At 34.3% G+C, this 22,304-nt stretch overlaps 1 protein-coding gene across 2 annotated transcripts in view; it reads right to left on the reverse strand.

The window, feature by feature from the left end:
* VPS13C (vacuolar protein sorting 13 homolog C) overlaps window positions 1-22,304 on the reverse strand; it is a 227,916-nt gene that overhangs the window by 181,888 nt on the left and 23,724 nt on the right. For both annotated transcript variants that reach the window (XM_077128091.1, XM_077128092.1), the window contains exons 4-7: window positions 18,887-18,982; window positions 17,264-17,365; window positions 5,099-5,208; window positions 748-807 (exon numbers count right to left, since the gene is read on the reverse strand). In XM_077128091.1, the coding sequence (XP_076984206.1) occupies window positions 748-807; window positions 5,099-5,208; window positions 17,264-17,365; window positions 18,887-18,982 (368 nt within the window). The remainder of the gene's footprint in view (window positions 1-747; window positions 808-5,098; window positions 5,209-17,263; window positions 17,366-18,886; window positions 18,983-22,304) is intronic.

Raw genomic sequence — 22,304 nt, forward strand, 5'->3', positions numbered from 1 at the left:
GTCCACCTCGCTTCTGTTTTACTTCCTTTTCTTTCCCTATTTATGTTCTCGCCATACAACTAATCATAAAGCAAACTTGTCCTGAGTATGATTTATTGTCCACTGCCCCTAACTTTATTAACAGTATGTAAGTGAACCACATCTTTTTTTCTACAGAAAAAACTAATTTAGCTATTCTTAACCTATATAAGCCAGAACATGTTACCTACCACTTAGTTTCCCATAATAGAAAAAAATTTTCCACCCTGGGTATACACAACTCTCTACCTTTAAAGACTTTAAGAAAAAAAAAAACCACATTATAAAATACTTAGTAAAAATGAATTACTTTACATAAACCACAATATACACATGTATACATGCACATATAAACACACATGAATAAGCTGTTTGGAAATTCGATCTACTTGTACCAAGGATGAGTATGCAATGCTATAGAAATTTGTCTTCCCCTAATTTCTCCAGTTTAAGATTCAATTTTTAATTCTTTCAAAACGGAATTTCCAAATAGCTTGTTGACATTTTGATATTAGTTAATTCAAACAGACACATCAAAATAATTATAATATTATTTTGTAATAATTTTAATATAATACAATAATGTAATAATAGCATCACTAAAATATTTGAGCTTCTAGGAAAGCTCTAGCTACCATAGCCATCTGTAGCTACAGCTGATTTTAGGCAATTCACCCTGTAACTTGAAATAATACCTTAAACAGAAATATTAAATAAGGCCAACATTACCAACAGACTAAGTTCTCCCAGTGTGACACCAAATGAAAGAGGTCGCTTTGGATCAGTGACCTATCAAGGAAGAAAAGATGATATTAAAATATACCAATTATGACCATGAATCCATGCCCCCACTCGGTACAACAGACAGCACAAGGTAATGTGTTTACAAGTCACCTACAAAGCCCAATTTTGGAAAAAAAAGGAGAAGAAGGCTATAACATCTGGGATTATTCAAATTTTATAGACATAACACTATTTCACACCAGTATGATATTTTCCTAGTGGAACTCTTTCTTTACTAGAAGTAGGAAGACTCATTGTGACCAGACTCTCTCTAGATAGCTGATAAGGGACAATCTGTTCATATATTTTAAACAGATTAAGTGAACAGATAAAAATATTGTGACAAAATAATCTTTTAAACATTTAAACTGTCTCGTAAAGACTTCAATTTCCTTGACACTTCAAAAATGCTTTGTTAGAATATACCCCAAATTCTTAACATTTCATTTCCTGAGTTTTTTCACTTATATATCTACCAAAGTTTTGTTCTTTATGGACTCCAGAGATCATTCACATGGATCCTCCTCAAAGAGGAGAAATGAATGTTCTGCTATAGTTGAAAAGCACAAATGGCTTTATGAGTTTGTTTTTAATTAAAATAAGACGTATAACCATTTATGAAAAAACATATTTTCCTTTAATCTCCTACTCATCTTTTTATACCTACAGGCAACAATCTCAAAATAACTTGCAGCTATTTCAGAAGGAACTTTAATAAAACACAATTTCTCAGTTGCTAATGCACTGCATACAAACAGTGCTATAATCTAATGAGCATCTTTATGATAAATTATTGTATATTTTCTACCCCTACTTTTTACATTAATTTTCATCATGATTTCTAAGGTAGTTACATTAAAAGAGGCAAGATACAAGAAAAATCCCTTTGTATTTTATTACTTTGGCCCTTTCAGATTAATACATTTTGTCACTAAAATATATATACATCATTAAAATACATTTTAATATATATTTGATATCATTTTAAAAATGATTTGTTAATTACCCCACTCATATGCATCTCTGTATTTTTTAACTTTTCACTGTAGTATCACACAAACAACTCAAAATTTTCCGTTTTAACCACTTTCATACAGTTGAGCAATATTAAATACATATAAAATACTGTGCTGTCACAAATATCCACTGCCCCAACTTTTTCATCACCACAAACAGAAACTGCACCCACTGAAGAATAACTTCCTTTCCCCTCCTCTTATCCCAGCCCCTGGTAACCTGCAATCTACTTTCTGTCTCCATGAAATTTGCTTATCCTAGGTAATTCATACCAGTGAGGATATTGGTCAGGGTTCTCTAGAGAAACAGAAACAACAGGAGGTGTGTATGTGTGTAAAAATACAATGTCAATAGTATGAGATATTTATAAGAGCTGTCTTATACGACTGTGGGGATGTGCAAGTCCAAATCCCATCAAGCACGCCACAAGTTGGGAACTCCTATAAAGGTTTTCAATTAATTCTCCAGGAGAAGCTGGCTGGCTGAAGTAAGGATAGAAATTCTCTCTTCTGACTGTTGAAATCATCATTTCTCCTTTTGGAGCCTTCAACTGATTGGATGAGACTTTTTCTTGAAAATCTCCTCAATGGATTGTAGATGTAATCAGCCACAGATGCAATCAACTTATTGATGATTTAAGCCCCCAAAATATCCTCAGAGTAACAATCAGGCCAGTGCTTGATTAACTAACCAAAGAACTGGACACCATCACCTAGCTAAGTTGACACATGAACTTAACCATCACAGTAAGATTATACAATATTCGTTTTTTTGTGTCTGGCTTATTTCATTCAACATGATGTCTTCAAGGTATATCGAAATTGTACCATGCATCAAAAATTCGTTCCTTTTTACAGTTGAATAATATTCCATTGTATGTTTACTACATTTTTTTTATTCATTCATCTGCTGATGGACACCTTAGTTGTTTCCATCTTTTGGCTATAACAAATAATGTCATTATAGACACTGGTGTACAAATATCTGTTCGAGTCCATGCTTTCAATTCTTTTGGGAACAAGAAGTGGGATTTCCAGGTCATATAGTAAACCACTCTATGTTCAACTTTCTGAGGAACTGCCAAACTAATTTCCACACGGCTGTTAAAAAAAAAAATTACCAACGCCACTTAATATTCCAATAGTTCTGTATCCTCACCAACATTATTTTCTGGTTTGGTTGTTGTTGTTTTTTAATAATAGCCATCCTAATGACTATGAATGGTATCTTATGTGCTTTTGACCTGCATTTCTCTGATGACCAATAATGTTAAGCATCTTTTTACATGTCTATTGGTCATTTGTATATGTTCATGGAAGATGTCCTTTGCCCATTTTTTAATTGGGTTGTCTTTTTGTTCTTTATATATTCTGGTTTCCTAAATTCTTATGAGATATATGGTTAACAATTTTTCTCTCCCACTCTGTGGATTGTCTTTTCACTTTCTTGACAGTGACCTTAGATGTAAAAAAGTTTTTAATTTTGATGAAGCCCATTTTATCTATTTTTTCCTTTGTTGTTTGTGCTTTTGGTGTCATATTTAAAAAGACAGACCCAATCAAAATCTCACGTTCTTCTGAGAATATGGTTTTAGCTATTGTATTTAAGTCCTTAATGCATTTATAATTAATTTTGTATATGGTGTGTAACAGTATTCAACTTAAATCTTTTGCAAGTTGATATCCAAATTTCCCATCATGATTTGAAGATACCATTCTTTCCTCAATTAATGTACTTAGCACACCTGTCAAAAAATCAGTTTGCCACAGATGTACAGGCTTATTTCTGAACTACCAATTTTATTTTATTGGTCTATATGTCTAACTTTATGCGAGTAACACACTGTTTTAATTATTGTGGCTTTGTAGTAAGTTTTTAAATCGGGAAGGGGGAACCTCCAACTTGGTTCTTCTTTTGCAATACTGATTTGGCTCTTTGGGGCCCCTTGTGATTCCATATGAATTTGAGGAATCAACTTTTCCATTCCTGCAAAAATTGCTGCTGGGACTTTGACAGATATTGTGTTGAATCTGTAGGTCACTTCAGATAGTACTGACATCTTAATAATATTTACCTATTATCCACGAACATGGACTGTCTTGCCATTTATTTAGGTCTTCTCTGTATTGCTGTTGTTGTTGTTATTGTTAAAGGGCAAGAAATAATGTACTTTAACAAGTGTACTGATCAGTAAAAAGCTTAGGTTCAAACTGACGTCATTCACCAACATGCCATTAGTTTTAATGATAATTCCTTCACTTCTATAACATGTTAACTGGATCTTATTCTCCTAACGCTGTTATAAACAAGATTTAGATAAAAAAAAGAATTTTATTAACAAAATTCAGCTTAATGACTCCACCAAGAGATAATGTTAGTTCAAGACAGAGATTGTATATTTTAAAAAGCTAGGCATATGTCTCACCGAACAGTAAGTTATATCAAGAATTTACTGAAGAAAGGAAAATAAACTCTACATATGTCAGTATTCCTTTAATTCAATCCAAACGTAAAGTAAATAAACAAAAACAAAAAAAGAGCACAAACACTTGGCAGAGATAGAATTACATTTCCAATTTCTCAGGTAAACAAAAAAAATTCAAGGATTACTCTGTATATTTCAAACTTGAAAACATAGCAAGGCATGGTATGTTTCAAAATTGTTATTACATTTTAACAAAAATAAATCAATGAAAAAGTTCTTAATTGATGGCTGTTGATTTTTTGTTTATAAATGAAGTTTGTTTTCCAAATATACTGCTGCACTTCTGTGCTTCAGTAGTTGTGGGTATTCAATTCAGTTTGACAGAAGGAAAAAAGAATGGCATGACACTCAAGTGACCAGTGTTCTAGTCCCCTCACTGCCTCTCTGCTGCCTATCATTACCGTTCATTATGTCATCACCACTTGGAACTAGATTTTTTTAGCAGTAAAAGGAGAATACAGATTCTTTAAAGTTATGATGCTCTGAGTCTTAAGACATTAAATAAAAGGAAAAATAAATAATAGAAGGCAATCCCAAACCTCTTACATTAGCTTCAGAAAGGAGGATATGTAGATTTTATGGTATATTTATACACATAAATGTCCAATGAGACTAACTTAATACAGGAAAGGAGTTATGGTGGTATACTCATCAGAAAAAAAAAAAACAATCTTGGATGCAAAACTAGCTATGGATAATCAAGCCATGGATAATCCATCTATATGGACATACTGAGAATTGATATAAGATACATATTTATTACTAAGTTAAACCAAGTAAACTGAAATTACTTACATCATCTTCATATTTAATGTGAATGTCTGTGATTTTCACTTGTACATTTTTTATTACTTGAGTTGCCAGTTTTTCCAAAAACGTATCTTTTTTGGCTTCCTTTGGCTTATCTATTTAAAAAAAAAGAAAAATACTAGCTGAAGAGTTGAAATTCTCACATACCTTATAATCAATCAATGACCGAAAGATAGCTAAGGCACTACAAAATGGAAATGGCAGCCTATTCTAGTGTCCTCATTTTATTTATATTTAATATGAATTTCCAATTTGAAACTTATTTTTGAAGTTACATTGTAACCCAATATTCATTTTACCTTCCAAACTATTATCAAGTGGCAATGTGTAGAAGTAACACATAGCATAAAAAGCTACTTTTACCTACCTTTTGAGCGATCAAGACCTTTAAAAGGTTTCCTAAAATGTTTTTTGTGCTTTTTACGTTTACGTCCTTCTCAGTGGAAGCATTTTAGTGAGAAAAGGATAAAATTCAAGTTAGCAGACAAGAGGACAGAAAAGAAAACAAGAGAATTTTTCCTGACATCAAATTTTCGTCCAATGCACTTAATCTTATTCTAAACTGAACTGTTACTTCAATATAAACACAATATAAACACATTTCCAGCATGATCATACAGAATAACTTTCTGTATAAACATCCTGTTTATACAGAATAACTTTCTTTCATCTAGAAAATAACTCAACTGATAACAATTATACCAATATTTGGTAAAATATCCATATGAAATACTCTTAAATATTTATGACTTTTATAATACCAAGTTTCACTTTAATTTCAATATACTAACAAAATGTTGGAAATGTAATAATGACAGACTATTAAATTTTCAGAGAAAGGTTTTGTAAATGTATGGTGGAAACACAGGGACACAAATGAAATGAATGAGTAGGTTACCAACCATGACATTCTCTAGATGATTTGGCTAGCAAGCAAAATTCCTCAATGACTTCAGAATATAAAAATTATAAAAAAAGCAAAAAAAATATGACTTACATGTTAAAATTAGTTTAATAATTCCCTTAAAGATCCAATTCTCTTTTGTTTAGTACCCCTTCACCTCATGGCATTAACCAACACCTGTTTTATCCAAGTTCCAAATCTTTATATTCAACTGCCTACTAGGTATCATCTCCTCTCTGTGTGGTCTCCCTGCCTCTGGTCTCCACCCTCCCCTTCTGCTAAATGCCCTTCTTACCACTACCCATACTGATCTCTTCTAAAATACTAACCAGAGCTCTAAATTATTTTTTTAATATGCTATATGGCGGGGTCACATTTCATTTTCTTTCCATGTGAGTATTCCATTACTGCAGTACCATTTGTTGAATTCTGGTTTGTTTGTTAGTGTTTCTTTCTTTGTTTGCTTGTTTGTTTTTTGGGGGGAGTGTATGGGCCAAGAATCAAACCCAGGTCTCCCACACAGCAGGTGGGAATTCTACCACTGAACTATCCTTGCACCCCCAGAGCTCTAAATTCTTTCAATGCTTTCTGATCCTATCAGATAAAATCAAAATGTGTTTATATGACACAGAAGGTCCTTTCATGATCGGCTCGCTACCTCCCTGTAACATTCTATCTCCTACCACTTACCCTTGCACTGGATACTACAGAAATACTATTTACACCAGAATAAGTCATATTTTCTAATGCCTAATGTCTATCACTTCCTGAGCATGGGTTGCCCTCCCTGAAGGCAAATTTTTAGAAGGCTTCCAAATCTCAGGTCCAGCACTACTGCCTTTGTGAAGCCTTCCTTGACTCCTCTAAGCAGCTCCAGGACTACCTATCCTTGCACCTTCCATGACTTCTTAAGCAGTGATTACACGGTTCTGAAGTATTTGCAGAATTATTTTGCCACCAGGCTGGAGGTTGCATTAGGACAGGAATTACTCAACATCTGAGCACAAAGCATACAACAGGTATCTATTCAAATAAATTAAAGAATCCACTTTTAGCATTACAACAGAATATATAAACTCAATTGTTACATATATTTGAGACTATACATGAAATTTAGCTCAATATTTTAAATTTGTTCTCCCCTGACATGTAAAGCAAACTGTGCCGAAACTAAAATAAATCTTAAGAACCAAATCCTGGACTACAATAAAAAAACCCTCAATTTTAAGACTATTTAAATAAATCTAATAAATATATAACAGGATCTGGATGTTACTATTATCAATTACTCTTGCCACAGCAGCAGTCTCTGAGTTAATCTCATTCATAAATTAACCACTTAAAAAAAAGCTAACTTCTTAAAGAAAAAGAATTTGAAAACAAATAAGAAAGCCCAGCCTAGCCCTAACAACCATGCCACTAGGCTAAAACAGGTTTTAGAAATAGAGATTCTGCAGACTGGGTTTAGATTCTACCATAACTTGCTCTTTGTACTTCACCTACTATTCTCTCTCTGGCTTCACAATTGTTCTAGACCATTGTTGTATCTTTGATCTCAATGTCATATGTCCCATGTATAAACCTAAGTCATCTCAAAAATCTAATCCAAGTGCTATATAATTCTTTAGAAAAAGTTTACAATTAATCTGATTAAAAATAAATTTATAATCACAATCATTAAAGCAGTTCTCAAACATTTTGGTCTCAGGGACTTGTTAAGCATTTAAAAATTGAAGACCCTAAAAAACTTTCTATTTATGTGGGCTATATCTATAGATATTTACCATATCAGAAATCAAAATGAGAAATTTTTTAAGTACTTATTTATTTAATCATTTTTAAATAACAATAAGTCACTATATGATAAACATAATATGTATTTATGAAAAATAACTATATTTTCCAAACAAAAAAGTTTAATGAAAAAAAGTGGTATGATTTTACAGTTTACAAATTTCTTTAATGCCTGGCTTAATAGGAGGAGGCTGGATTCATCTATCTGCTTCTGCCTTCCATCCGTTGAGAACTGTTATTTTGGTTAAAGTAGATAAAGAAAATCTGCTCTTACTCCGGATGACTGAAAAGAAGGACTTTCATAGCCTTTTTATGTGCTTATGGATATTCTTCTTTGATAACTATACTCATATTCAACAAATTGTAGTCTCTTGAAGGTTAGCTGTATTATGGCATCTGAAACCATATCAATGAATCATTTTGTCCTGTTACATTAAAATGAATTGTTATCTCTTGCACTTTGAATAGAACTTTTACATACACATCATTTTTTAACATCATGTATTGGTCACTGGGAAACCTTGGTTCACTAAATTATGCAGATCTCGTTATGTTGTTTTCATTATTTAATATCAAAAATCACACTTGTTAATCTCATCACCATTATCACCAGTAAAGTCTGTAGGTATTGGGAAGCTGTCAAGCTCAGTGTGACAAATGAAAGTTTTCCAAAATTCTAATTTTTGTTCAAAATCTCAGATTTTTGTATTGCCAACAAATAATGTCAGTTGTGTTTTTGTAACATTATTTACTTGAAGCACCTATCAAACACCAAATCTGAATAATGGTCTGTTGGTCATTCTTCCAAATAAAAATGGCATTCCATGAAGACCAGCTAGTTCAGCCAACAACTCAAACATCCACACAAGTGTTCTTCCTAGAAACAACCATCCTACTTTAGCAATATTTATGTATACCTCCTATTTTGTCACACAGAATATGTAAAAGACATATCTCAAGGGTTGAAATTCATTAACACTTTATTGCTTCATCAAACTGGATTTTTTTTTCCTGAGAGTGCTTGGTGGCAAAGAATACAATTGGTGGCTATCAGCAATTAGGTTGGTGCAATTAGGTTGATTCTTGCTAAAGCATCAGGAATTTTACCCCCATACTTCTGTATCACCAATGCAAACGTCAACAGTGGAATAAAAAAGCAAAGAATGCCTTATTATCATTATGAACTTAATTTTGGCTTTTTGAGAACCACTGTTGAAATTTTTTTTTAATTTTAAAAAAAAACCTGAAATTATATGAGGAAAAAAATATATACCTGTAAACTGAAAAGAGGAAGTAATCATGAATTACACATTAAAGTCTTAGCCAACTGAAAGAAGATATCATCAACTAAATTATTCTTATTTCAGAATTGTCAATACTTTGGGCCTAGTTTTCTACTCAAGCTATTATATCTTTAAAAAAAAAAGGAAGCTCTGAATCAGTTAGGTTTTCCTTCACAATGACCACTGTGTGTTGTGTTTCTTTTTAATAATGCTGCCAGATGATTTTGCTAGGTATTTAAATGAGCCACTGAAGTTAACTTGTGTCTTGGTGCTTGGATTAATTATAACCTACAAAACTGGACAGTGAGCCATAAATATTTCCATGCTATCTTAAATTAAACAAAGTAACTATAAGACAAATTAATATAGCCAACTTACTGTGGCTATATAAAGGGACAGATTTGTTAAACAGGAAACTCTTTCAGGGTATTTCCACTCAATTCTGTGAAATCTGTCATGCAAATTCTTCTTCCATTTGTCAAAAGTTTCCATCAGAAGAAGCTCCAACATAATTATTGTCTAAGTTTCAAGATACCGACCATTTGCCATGAAAACAAATTTAAGCGTGACTATGATAATACAATAATCTCCTTAAAAATATATATAAAACAATAAAATTTAACAAATCAAATTATTTTTAATAAAAAATTACTATTTAAACCTACTTAGTAAATTTCATAGATATAAAAGATTCCTATTGTAAATCCTAAAGCAGTCAGCCTTCAAATTTACCTTTTGTGAGGCTTCAAATCTCAACCTGCAATCAGATGATCGCACTAGTAGTCTAGAGTGCCCCAGGAGTTTATAGAAGTGAGGTAAATCAGGGACGATGAAAGAAGGCTTAGATGCTTAAGGTTCTGAATAAAGTTTCACTTTAATATGTTTCATTGCTTTTTTCAAGTTTGAAGTCACTTCTACAGGAGAGGAATTGCTTAGTTGAGAAACCACAGTACTGTAGAACTTATATTAAAAAGGCTGTCCAGATTTGAAAATTATCTAAAAGTCAAATTGCATAAGCTTCACAAAGGCAGTGGAGCATTTCTGTTTTACCCCATAAACAGCCAGCATCCAGCATAATGCTTCCGACACATGAATATTTAGTGAATGAATAAATGGCTGGAGAAAATAAAGAAACAAAATGATGATAAAGGGAAAAAACATGAATTACATTTCCATATTATCTAAAAGGATGGTACCCCATCCAATGGGTTTCATTAAAAGCGCAAGCATAGATAAGAATATAATTTTTATATAGCTGAATATAATTGACCATGCATACCCACCAGGCTTGATGTCCTTGTAAACAATGTTTTCCAAGCCATATATGAACTCCCCTGAATGTGTGCCTGCATCCACATGGCAGCAATAACCAAAGTGGAAAGCATTTAAAAGACACCTTTAATTTCACAAGTAAAATATGCTTAAATTTAATTCAAATAATTAGAAATCATGTAACAGTACACTGGATGCTATTAAAAACCATTTTTTCTAAAGAAATATTCAGTGACACCATTTTGAATCTTTCAAAACATAAATTTCATTTTCATGATATTAAATTAAAAACCCAGAGCCAAAATCACACTTAATGCTGAGAAAATGAAAGCACTCCCCCTAAGATCAGGAACAAGACAAGGATTCCCACTGTCACAACTATTATTCATCACTGTATTCGAAGTCCTAGCTGGAGCCATTAGACAGGAGAAAGAAATAAAAGGCATCCAAATAGGAAAGGAAGAAGTAAAACTTTATTTGCAAATGACATGATCCTATATTTAGAAAATCTGAGAAATCTACAGCAAAGGTACTTGAGCTAATAAACAAATTCAGTAAAGTGTCAAGATACATGATTAATGTACAAAAAAACAGTAACAGTTCTATACTTAAGCAATGACATATCTGAGGGGACAATTAAGAAAGAAATTCCACTCAAAATACTGACCAGAAGAATTATGTATCTAGGAATAAGCCTAACCAGGGATGTCAAGGACTTATATACAGAAAATTATAAAAATTGCTAAAAAAAAAAAATAATAAAATAAAAAAGACCTAAATAGATGGAAAGACACTCTGTGCTCATGGATAGAAACATTCGATGTCATCTAGATGTCAATTCTACTCAAACTGATCTACAAATTCAATGCAATACCAATCAAAATCCCAACATGGTACACTGAAGACTTGGAAAAGCTGGGTATCAAATTTATACGGAAGGGAAAGAGACACCGAATAGCTAAGGATGTCTTAAAGAAGAAGAGCAAAGTGGGAGGACTATCACTTCCTGACTTTAAAGGATACTATAAAGCCACAGTAGTCAAGACAGCACAGTATTGGCACAAACATAAAAGTATCGACTCATGAAACATAGTCGGGAGTACAAAAACAGACTACCAAATTTATGGACATTTGATCTTTGATAAGGCCCCCAAATCCAACGAACTGGGACAGAACAGTCTTTTCAATAAATGGGCCTGGGAGAATTGGATATCAACAGCCAAAAAAAGAAAAGATTCCACCTTATACTCTATATAAAAATTAATTCAAAATGGATTACAGACCTAAATGTAAGAGCCAGTACCATAAAACTTTTAAAAGAAAATGCAGGGAAACATCTTAAAGATCTAGTAATAGGAGGTAGCTTCTTAAACTTTACACCAAAAGCACAAGCAGCAAAAGAAAAAACAGACAAACAGGAATTCCTTCAGATCAAAAGTTTCTGTGCCTCAAAGGACTTGTAAAAGGTAAAGAGGCAGCCAATGGGAGAAAATATTTGGAAACCTCACATCAGATAAAGGTTCGATATTCTATGTACATAAATTACACAGCTCAACAACAAAAGAGCAGACAACCCAATTATAAAACAGGCAGAAGATATCAATAAACATTTTTCTGAAGAGCAAATACAGACAGCTAAAAAGCAAATGAAGGGGTGCAAGGGTAGTTCAGTGATAGAATTCTCGCCACGTGGGAAATTCAAGTTCAATTCTTAGCCCGTGCACTTCCCAAAAACAAACAAACAAAAGTCAAACAAACAAAAATTCAACAAATGGTGCTGCAATAACGGGATACTCACACGCAAAAAGAATGAAATGTGACCATACAACATACAAAAAAAAAATCACATGAAGAGATTCTCAAGGGAAATGCAAATCAAGACAAAACAACAATAAGATATCACCTCACGCCTATAAGAATGGGTGCTATTAAACAAACAGGAAATAAAAACGGAGAGAATGTGGAGAAATAGGAACACTTAGTCACTGTTGGTGGGAACGTATAATGGTGTAGCTACTACAGAAGACAGTATGGCAATTCCTCAGAAAATTAAATATTGAGTTGCCCTATGACCCAGCAATACCAATACTCAGTATATACCCAGAACAGCTGAGGGCAGTGACAAGAACAGACACACCTGCACACTGATGCTCACAGCAGTACTATACACAGTTGCCAGGAGATGGAAATAATCCAAGTGTCCATCAACAGATAAGTGGATAAACAAAATGTGGTATATGCATAAAATAGAATATTATGCAGCACTGAGAAGAAATGGTATCCTGAATCATATGACAAAGTGGATGAACCTTGAGCACATAATGCTGAATGAAATAAATCAGTCACAAAAGGTCAAATACTGTATGATTTCGTTACTATGACTCTGATAGATGTAATCTCAGAGGTTACACTGTTGAACATAGTAGACTTAGAGGTACAAAAAAGCTAGAGATGGAGGAAAGATTACCCAGAGAGGCTGAATCTAAATGCAAGGGAACAGACAGTAGTGATAACTAATTAGCCACAGTGAAGATAATTATGATTGAAATGGGATGTATGGTGCCATATCTCCCAATGATTAGATTTACAATTATAACTAAGTTCTCACATGAACTATCTCAATGGTTCCATAATGTACAAAGAGTCGATAGTAGAGGGATATGGGGGAGGGGGGTACTAAAAGTGCATGCTATATCCAATTGTTGAAAGGAAAACATCAGCAATACCACAACACTACCAGGGATAACTAACTGAGGGCAGGAAAGGGACAAGTGATAAAGGGCAGTTAGGATTCAATATCTGATGATGCTGTTTGCTGGTTCTTTGTCATTACGGGTCAATGAAAACTGTCTAAAATCAAGAGTGCTACTGACTATACAACCAAAGATAATGTAAGACACGGTTTGTTTATTTTGGACATTATCCATGATACCCAACAGATGGAGGGAGCAGAGGGATACAACGACTATAGAGTACAAGGGCAAATGGTGATACATTTATATGATGGAATCCGGTCATACTTATATGACACCTGAGACTCAGAGTTAGAACTCTGAAGCCCCATACAGGAACTGTTTATGATGTTGAGAAAGGGATCAGACTTCAACCAGAGATATGAAGGAAGCTGATCTGGATAGAAGTGGGGTTTATCAGAATACAGGGTAAAGGATGATATCACCCATATTTTAAAATTTCAACTTCTAAGTGATACCAAAGGGAGAGATGTTTATTTGGTACAAAATTTGTATTTTGGGTAACTCATTACCTAATTTAACTTGCATGGTTAGTTCAGCTGAACACCGTAAGTACAGGGTATCTTGAATAGAGCGTGAGATTTTGTTGGCTTGTCCAGGTTAGTGTGCCGCCCCAATATATCCCAGAGTAATTTGGGCAATGAATAAAAAAGTATTTGCAAAGTCCCCTTAGGGGACTGGGGAGAAAAGAGGGAAATATTCCATTTCCCCATCTGGAGAACTCTGATATTCTCGCAAGCAGTGAGGACAAGCAAATCAATAGGTTGAGCCCTCTATCTTGAGGTTCACTCCTATGAAACGTATTCCTGTAAAGGACAAGCTAGGACTACTTATAATTATGCCTAAGAGTGATCCCCAGAGAACCTCTTTTATTGCTCTTAAATGGCCTCTCTCTCTATGCCAATTTGGCAGGTGAATTTACTGCCTTCCCTCCTACGTGGGATATGACCCCCAAGGGTGTAAATCTCCCTGGCAAAGTAGGACAGAACTCCCTGGATGACCTGGGACCCAGTATTAAGGGACTGAAAAAGGCTTCTTCTTGACCAAAAGGGGAGAGAAAAATGAGACAAAATAAAATTTCAGGGGATGAGAGATTTCAAACAGTCGAGAAGTTATCCTGGAGGTTATTCTTATGTATTATATAGATATCCCGTTTTAGTTTATGGTGTACTGGAGTCACTAGAGGGAAGTACCTGAAACTGTCAAGCTGTGTTCCAGTAGCCCTGATTCCTGGAGACAACTGTATAACAATATAATTTTTACAATGTGACTGTGTGATTGTGAAAACCTTGTGTTTGATGCTCCTTTTATCCAAAGTATGGACAGATGGGTAAAAAAAATATGGATAAATAAATAAATAATAGGTGGGATAAGGGAAAAATATAGGGTAGCTCGAAATACTAGCTGTCAATGAGAAGGAGGGGCAAGGGGTATGGATATATGAGTTTTTTCTTTTTTCTTTTTACTTCTTTTTCTAGAGTGATGCAGATGTTCTAAAAATGATCATGGTGATGAATACACAACTGATGTTATTGAGAGCCACTGATTGCATACCATGTATGGACTGCATGTGTGTGAAGATTTGTCAATAAAAATATTTTTAAAAAAAAACTATTTAAAAAAAGTATTGGTAGAGTCCCTTGTGGCTATGAAGGAGAAAAAAAAAACATATATATATATATGTGGAACTATTAAAATCCCCCATCTGGGAAACCACAGAACCTCTCTACTGTTGGGGAATCCTAAGAAAATAGGTCAAGCCCTGGATTTTGAGGCTTGTTCTTAGGAAACTTACTTCTATAGGGAAGAAGTTAAGACTACCCATAACGAGGCCCAAGAGTTGCTTCCAGGAAGCGTCTTTGTTGTACAGATGTGCCTCTCTCTTTCTCTAAGCCAAACTGTACAAGGAAAATTACTGCCCTCCCCCCATGTGGTACAAGCCATTTCACAGTAAAAATCTGACAACCTGGGACGGGACATGACTCCCAGGAATGAGTCTGGCCCTGGCACCATGGGAATGACAACGTCTTCCTGATCAAAAGGGGGAAAAGAAGTGTAATAATATAAGGCATCAGTGGCCAAGAGAGATCAAATGGAATCAAGAGTCTGCTCTGGAGGCTGCTCTTCTGCAAGCTTCAGTCAGACGGTGCCAATTGCCATGGTTTGCTGAACCCCAATTAACATGACTCCTGTTGACTCTTAAGAATGCCTAAGGCTCAAGTTGAGCCCTAGGCATTCTTAACCTTTATAGCGCATAAAGGTTTCCTGCACTAGGTTTGCCTTCCTGGAACAGATCATTCCCAGAGGGTTCCTAGGTCAGATAAACCCAAGAGGGATCAGCCTCTCCAGGATTATCAAGTAATTACATCCCCTGATTCTTCAGTGTGGACACCCCTTCTCAACACTGCCCAAAGACCACTATCGATTAGGAGAAGAATTAAAGGAGAAGGGGGAAGTATAACAGAGAAAATGGGATATTACCAACGAGTATTGTTGCTGAATCACTATATTCTTTCTAACTGCTCAGAAGGAAAAATCTGAGATGACAGAATGGTAGCCCATGACAAAATCTGGGATCTGCTGAGGTATGCTTTGAAAATTATTACTTCTTTCTTTCTTTGCTTTGTATATAGGTTATATTAAACAATAAAAATTGTTTTTTTTAAAAAAGAGGAGCTTAGGGTTTGTTTCTCAGAAGAGAAAATGTAACTTAATAAAAATATTATAAATTATAAATGTATAATTATATTGTATATCAATATAGCTAAGGATATAGAAATACACCAATTGATAAATATGATTATACATATATATTTAAATATATTTATAATGAATAGTCCCAGGAAAGAAATGAAATTCTAGAACTCTCTAAATCTTTCACATTTTATAGTACTATTTAGACACATAGTATAAGAAACCAAAACCAAATAGAAATAGTCACACTGAAATGTCACAAAACAAAACAATTCTCAACTTGCCTTATTTGGTGTACATAAATAATGCAAATAAAGAAGTGGTTTCCTAAAAATACAAATTCCTAAGTTTCAGGAGAACATGAAATATGTGAAACATGTGAAAACAGAAAGAGAAAAATTTTTAGGCTTTTTTTACTTCTTCCATTATGGTAGTCTCTCTATCCTAAGTATTTTGGTAACTGTTTATAAAAGAATCAGTAATTTTACAAGGGAGAAAATATTTGAGACAAATATTTGAGACAAAAAGAACTGTAATCACTGACAAAGAACTCTAATAAGAAAGCTATTTTAAGATGAATTTGTTATTGACTCAAATATCAGCAGCCTAAGCAGGTAACGAAATTACCTTATATGTACACATAATTTATACCATGTCTAACTCAATATTTGCCATATTTTTAAAGAAAGACCCAAAAGTATGACAATTGCCTTAACATTTCTGGTATCATCTTCCTTTATCACAGAAATACATGCTGCAAATGACACAGAAATTATGACAAATGCGAATAACTAATATTTTAATCAGCAAATGGGGAATGATTTGACTTAAAAGGGAAAAAAATCAGAGATTTGGAAGAATTCTGCAACTCATCACTCTGCAGACTACTTTTTTTCATCATATCCTTGTTCTTACACCATGATCCAAATCAAAATAGTTCCCAGAATTATTTTCAGATAAAAACAAATACAAAATTTTTAAATGTTGAATTCTGAAGAATCATGTTTTTAAAATGTCTTATACAATATAAAGAGATACAGTCTGCAATGAAATCATAGCACCATTCCCTCCCATTTCACTATAGTACTACATTTAATCTCATTATCTCATAAGAACACAGATAAAATGCACACAAACCATTAATCTTAGGCCAAACAAGAACTCATAGCAATGTGGAAAGTCTTCATAAAGTAGCATATTTTAAAAAACACTGATTAAGAAAAGTGGGCAGAACAAACTGGCAAAAAGAAAAACGATGGAAAAACACAATTATTCCTAAATGTGAGTCATCAAAATATCTATAATCAATATTTTGAGATGTGATTCTAAAGGAAGATTCTTTCTTTGGAATGACAGCATATGAAAGCTCAAAATAAGAATCTTTATTATGCATTAAATATATCTAAAAGTATGTCTAAGTTTATTTAAAATACAGGAATATCAATTTTACCTTTCTCTGCTGCTTTTTGAAGGGCTTCTTCAATGCGGGACAGCTCTTTCTGTTTAATATCCTGCAAGGATTTCTCTTCTTTTTCAGGATCATACTTAATACCTAAAAATATATAGACAAATTCATAAAGTAAATAAACAAACAGGAAGAGTTCAGTTTCACTATGTTTTTATATGTGCATCATTTTTTAAGCAAAAAAACACTTTTTCACTCTTTAGAGATTAGTTTTATAAAAAAATTAAGACTCCTATAAAGTCATAAAGCTTATATTAAAAAAGAAGGGTGGGAAAGAAGTTAAAGGGAAGAAGAAAGATAAAAAAGGGTAAGAGGAGAGAAGAGTCAGTACTAAGGCAAGAGGGAGAGAGGGAAGGCAGAAAAGACATCAGAATATTGCAGTTATTCTATATTTGTAGTCATATTTTGGGCAAAAAAATGTTAAATCTAATACCAGGTGGCATCAATGCAGACTGACAAAAAGGCTTTCAGAAACTAATTCAGGAGTACAGTATCAATGATTATAAAATATACCCTTTTTATCTAGCAACCCCATTTCTGGTAATGTATCCTAAAGAACACGAAAGAATGAAAAGATGCTTCTAAGAAGGTATATACAGTGCTCACTGTAATAACAAAAAACAACAGAGGGCACAAAAATGGAACATCACACAGCCTTTGAGAATTATTATCACTATGAAACATATCAAAAATGTAAATAAAATACTAAGTTAGAAAAACTGCCCCATGTTGTATATATACCATGAGAGCTGCTACAAAAAATCATGTATGGAAAGCAAAATGTAAAAATAAAAACAGTGGTTGTATTATAGTCAAGAAATTATAAGTAATTTCTCCAAATGTCCACACTCTTAATGGTATGCTGTCATAACTGAAAAATAGTAAGTAAATCTAATAAAGAAACACCATTGCTTTAAAATATTCATTAAAAATTGCAATATTATTATTTCTAAGGAAAAAATACCTATTTTACACACATTTTGAGAGAACTTTTGACTCAAAATCAAAAGGAAAAAAGGGGAAAAAATAAATTTCAGCTTTTTTTTTTGCATGCTGTAGGGTGGTGGTGGTCACATTTCATTCTTTTTCCATGTTACTATCCCGATACTGCAGCACCATTTGTTAGTTTTTTGGGGGGTGGGGAGGAGTGTACAGGCCGGGACTCAAACCTGGATCGGCTGCATGGCAGGCAAGAGTTCTACCACCAAACTACCCTTGCAGCTTTCTTTAAATCTATGTATTAATGCATCAATACATTAAAAAAAACCTCATTTCATTTTTCCTCAAAAAAATAAATCTGCCTAATACATCTCAATTTAACAAGAAGTTTTAGCTGCAAGATAATTATTAATAGAGAACAGAATAAATCTAACAAATGGTCGAAATTCTTTCCAATAATATAAAAATATTTTATATACAAATGTTGCAATATACGTACATACAGATATGTATCTGTATATGTTAAATGTACATATATGTGTGTATATGTATATAATTAGTTTACTTAAATTATCTTCTACTTTACTCAATATATTAAAATACTTAAATCAAGTAACAATTTAATTTCATTGTGATGTTACTAAATGGTTAGGTCCTATAATAACATACTTGCTCCAGGGACAACAAGTAGGTATAATCCCTCTAAGGTTGCAACAACTGCTTCTCCATAAAGGTTCTTCCAAGGAATCTTCAAAGTTAATTTATCTAAGGAAACATAATTTCAACCTTAAATTCTTATTTCACTGCTCAAAAAGATACATACTTCTTACATTCCTTTAACAGAAAAAGTATAACAAAACCATTCATATACATGTATGTATATTCATATACATATGTATTTTTTCAGAAAAAAATTTTAAAAACTCCAATACTGAAGTTTACAAAGACCAATTCTCTATTATGTCACTATTAAAAGTGACTACTCACATTGTGCTTTATGCTTTTCAAACTTTTTGAAAATTATTTCATTTAATATTCCAAAACTATAAAATGAATGAAGCAGCTATTATTTCAACTTGGAATACAATGAAACTCAGTCCCAGAGAGGTTTAAATGATTTGCCTAAGTCCACCTGAGTAATAAGTGAGGAAGCTGGATCCAGAATTCCATGCTATTCCTCACCCAAAACACTGAACATGCTGCTCTGTCCACACCAACAACTAAAGATCTAAGATCAATTATAAAATAATATCTGTGCAAAATCTCAGGAATTAAAGCAGCAACCAGGAATACAACTTTGATGACATGCCAAATTTCTACAACTGAGAGAGATAAGCTCTAAAAGCAAAGTATACTGTTTATGGTTAGCGTTATGAGTTATAGGCAGTCCTGACTGGTTATATTCCAACGATCTGCTTATAAGTTACTTGGAAAGCAAAGACATTTTCTCTCTTAGAAATATTAGTAGTAATGTCAGGCCTTTCAGAGAACCAGGGCACAAAAAAATTTTCAGTCATAATATAGATGAAATAATACTCTAGCCCAAATGTAGCCCTAATGTAGTGCAAACACTAATTGGAGTTTGGAGTTTTATGGGGAAAGGCTATGCAGGGAAGGAGAGAGAAGACAAAAGGAGCATATTCTCACCTAAATGTTGAAATGCCCAAAATTTACTTTTGGCACCTTCCTATATTTCTTTCTTTACCCTTTTCCCATTCTCCAGTATCACCTTTCCAGGTCTCCAGGTAATCACTGTCCTAATGTAACCCTAACAGTACTACAGCAATTCCAACCACGCATCTCCTACCCCAACGCTTCTCCACGCTAACAAAAAAAAAGAAAACCTCCATTCATAAGTAAAAACAAAACAGCATTAAAAGCGCTAGTGCTTCTGATCAAGCTGCTAATAAGACTATTAGGAGAAAAGAACCTTATTCAAATAATCACTGGTATTTTTAAAAGAGGATGCTCATAGCTGAAAGAATTATCAAAGAGAATAACAATCTGAAGAGGAAATAAAACAACATAATGTTAGAGAGAGTATCTGGGGGGCCTTGAATGCTGGTTAAGTAAAGAAGGCATTTCTGACTTCCAGGTCAAGATGGCGGCTTAACAACGTGCGCGTTTTAGTTCATCCTCCAGAACTACTAAATAACCAGAAACAGTACAGAACAGCTCCTGGGGCCACGTCAGTGACCAGACACACTGGACCAGCTGGACCGGCTGCGAGCACCCGCCGAACCATGAGTTCCCAAAGCTGCGGCGGCCAGCACCCCTCCCCCATAGGCCGCTTCCCAGAGGGGAAAGGAAAGGACTTAACCAGCAGCAGGGACTGGGCACAATCAAAAGCCAATTGTGGAACTAATTAACAAATTCTGACTACTAAAAATAGGCCCCCAGCTTAGGTGAACCTGATCAAAGCGGAGGTTGCTTGTTTTTGCTCCGGTGCCAGGGGGCAGGACTGACAGAAAAAGGGAAAAAAAAAAAAAAGAAGGAAACAGAGGTTTTTGTGGCTGTGTATCTACAAAGGCTTGACTGCCTCTGGATACAGTGGCAGGACCTTTCAGGCTGCAACTGCCCCAGGCATAGGCAGAAGTGAGCTCTTTTGGGGGCTTGTCTGGAGCCTGTGCCTTCCCCAGGGGAGGGGTGAAGCCCAACTCAGGTAGAATCCCTCCATCAAGGAATTCAGACCCCAGGGCTTGGTAATTTGAAGCCATTAAAACCAGCCTACAACCTCTCCTCTGTCTCCACCACGCCCCCAACAGGGAGAGTCTGCCAAAGTTAAAGGTACCACATCATCTTATGCTGGTGGGACCTGCAGTCAGACAAGTGCCACACACAGGGCAGGATAAGAAAAACAGAGTCCAGAGACTTCACAGGAAAGTCTTTCAACCTGCTGGGTCTCACACTCAGGGAAAACCAACGCAGGTGACTCTTTCCTCCAGTTTGGTCTGGGAAAATCTGGCTGGGGTCTATAATATCTAAGTATACCCTCTTAAGTGTCGGCGGGGGGAAAGGCACCACACAAGCAGGGCAAGAAACAAGAAAACAAGAACTGAAAAATTCTCCTCTGTTAAACAAAACTTAAGCTAGAGGTCCGGAGAAAGCTGAACGGAATGTCAAAGAACAGATAGACAACAAATTCATCCAGCAAGAAAACCCTAGATAAATGAAGTGAAAGCAATCTCTAAAATAAACTAATTAAGGTAATTAAATGCCTAGATGCCAGCAAAAAATAACAAATCACACTAGGAAAATTGAAGATATGGCCCAGTCAAAGGAACAAACCAACAATGCAAATGATATACAGGAGCTCAAACAATTAATTCAGAATGTACGAATAGACATGGAAAACCTCATCAAAAACCAAATCAATGAATTGAGGGAGGATATAATGAAGGCAAGGAAAGAACAAAAAGAAGAAACTGAAAGTCTGAAAAAACAAATCACAGAACTTATGGGAATGAAAGAGAGAGTAGAAGAAATGAAAAAAAAACAATGGAAACCTACAATGGTAGATTTCGAGAGACAGAACATAGGATTTCAAAACTGGAGGACGGAACATCTGAAATCCGACAAGAAACAGAAACTATAGGGGAAAAAAAGGGAAAATATGAGCAGGGATTCAGGGAATTGAAAGACAATATGAAGCGCACAAATATACGTGTTGTGGGTGTCCCAGAAGGAGAAGAGAAGGGAAAAGGAGGAGAAAAACTAATGGAAGAAATTATCACTGAAAATTTCCCAACTCTTATGAAAGACTTAAAATTACAGATCCAAGAAGTGCAGCATACCCCAAAGAGAATAGATCCAAATAGACATACTCCAAGATATTTTATAATCAGAATGTCAGAGGTCAAAGAGAAAGAGAGGATCTTGAAAGCAGCAAGAGAAAAGCAATCCATCACATACAACGGAAGCCCAATAAGACTATATGTAGATCTCTCAGCAGAAACTATGGATGCCAGAAGACAGGGGATAATATATTTAAATTATTAAAAGAGAAAACTGCCAACCAAGAATTCTATATCCAGAAAAATTGTCCTTCAAAAATGAGGGATAAATTAGAACATTTTCAGACAAAAAA

Source organism: Tamandua tetradactyla, chromosome 14 (assembly GCF_023851605.1).
Source record: "Tamandua tetradactyla isolate mTamTet1 chromosome 14, mTamTet1.pri, whole genome shotgun sequence".
NCBI lineage: Eukaryota > Metazoa > Chordata > Mammalia > Pilosa > Myrmecophagidae > Tamandua > Tamandua tetradactyla.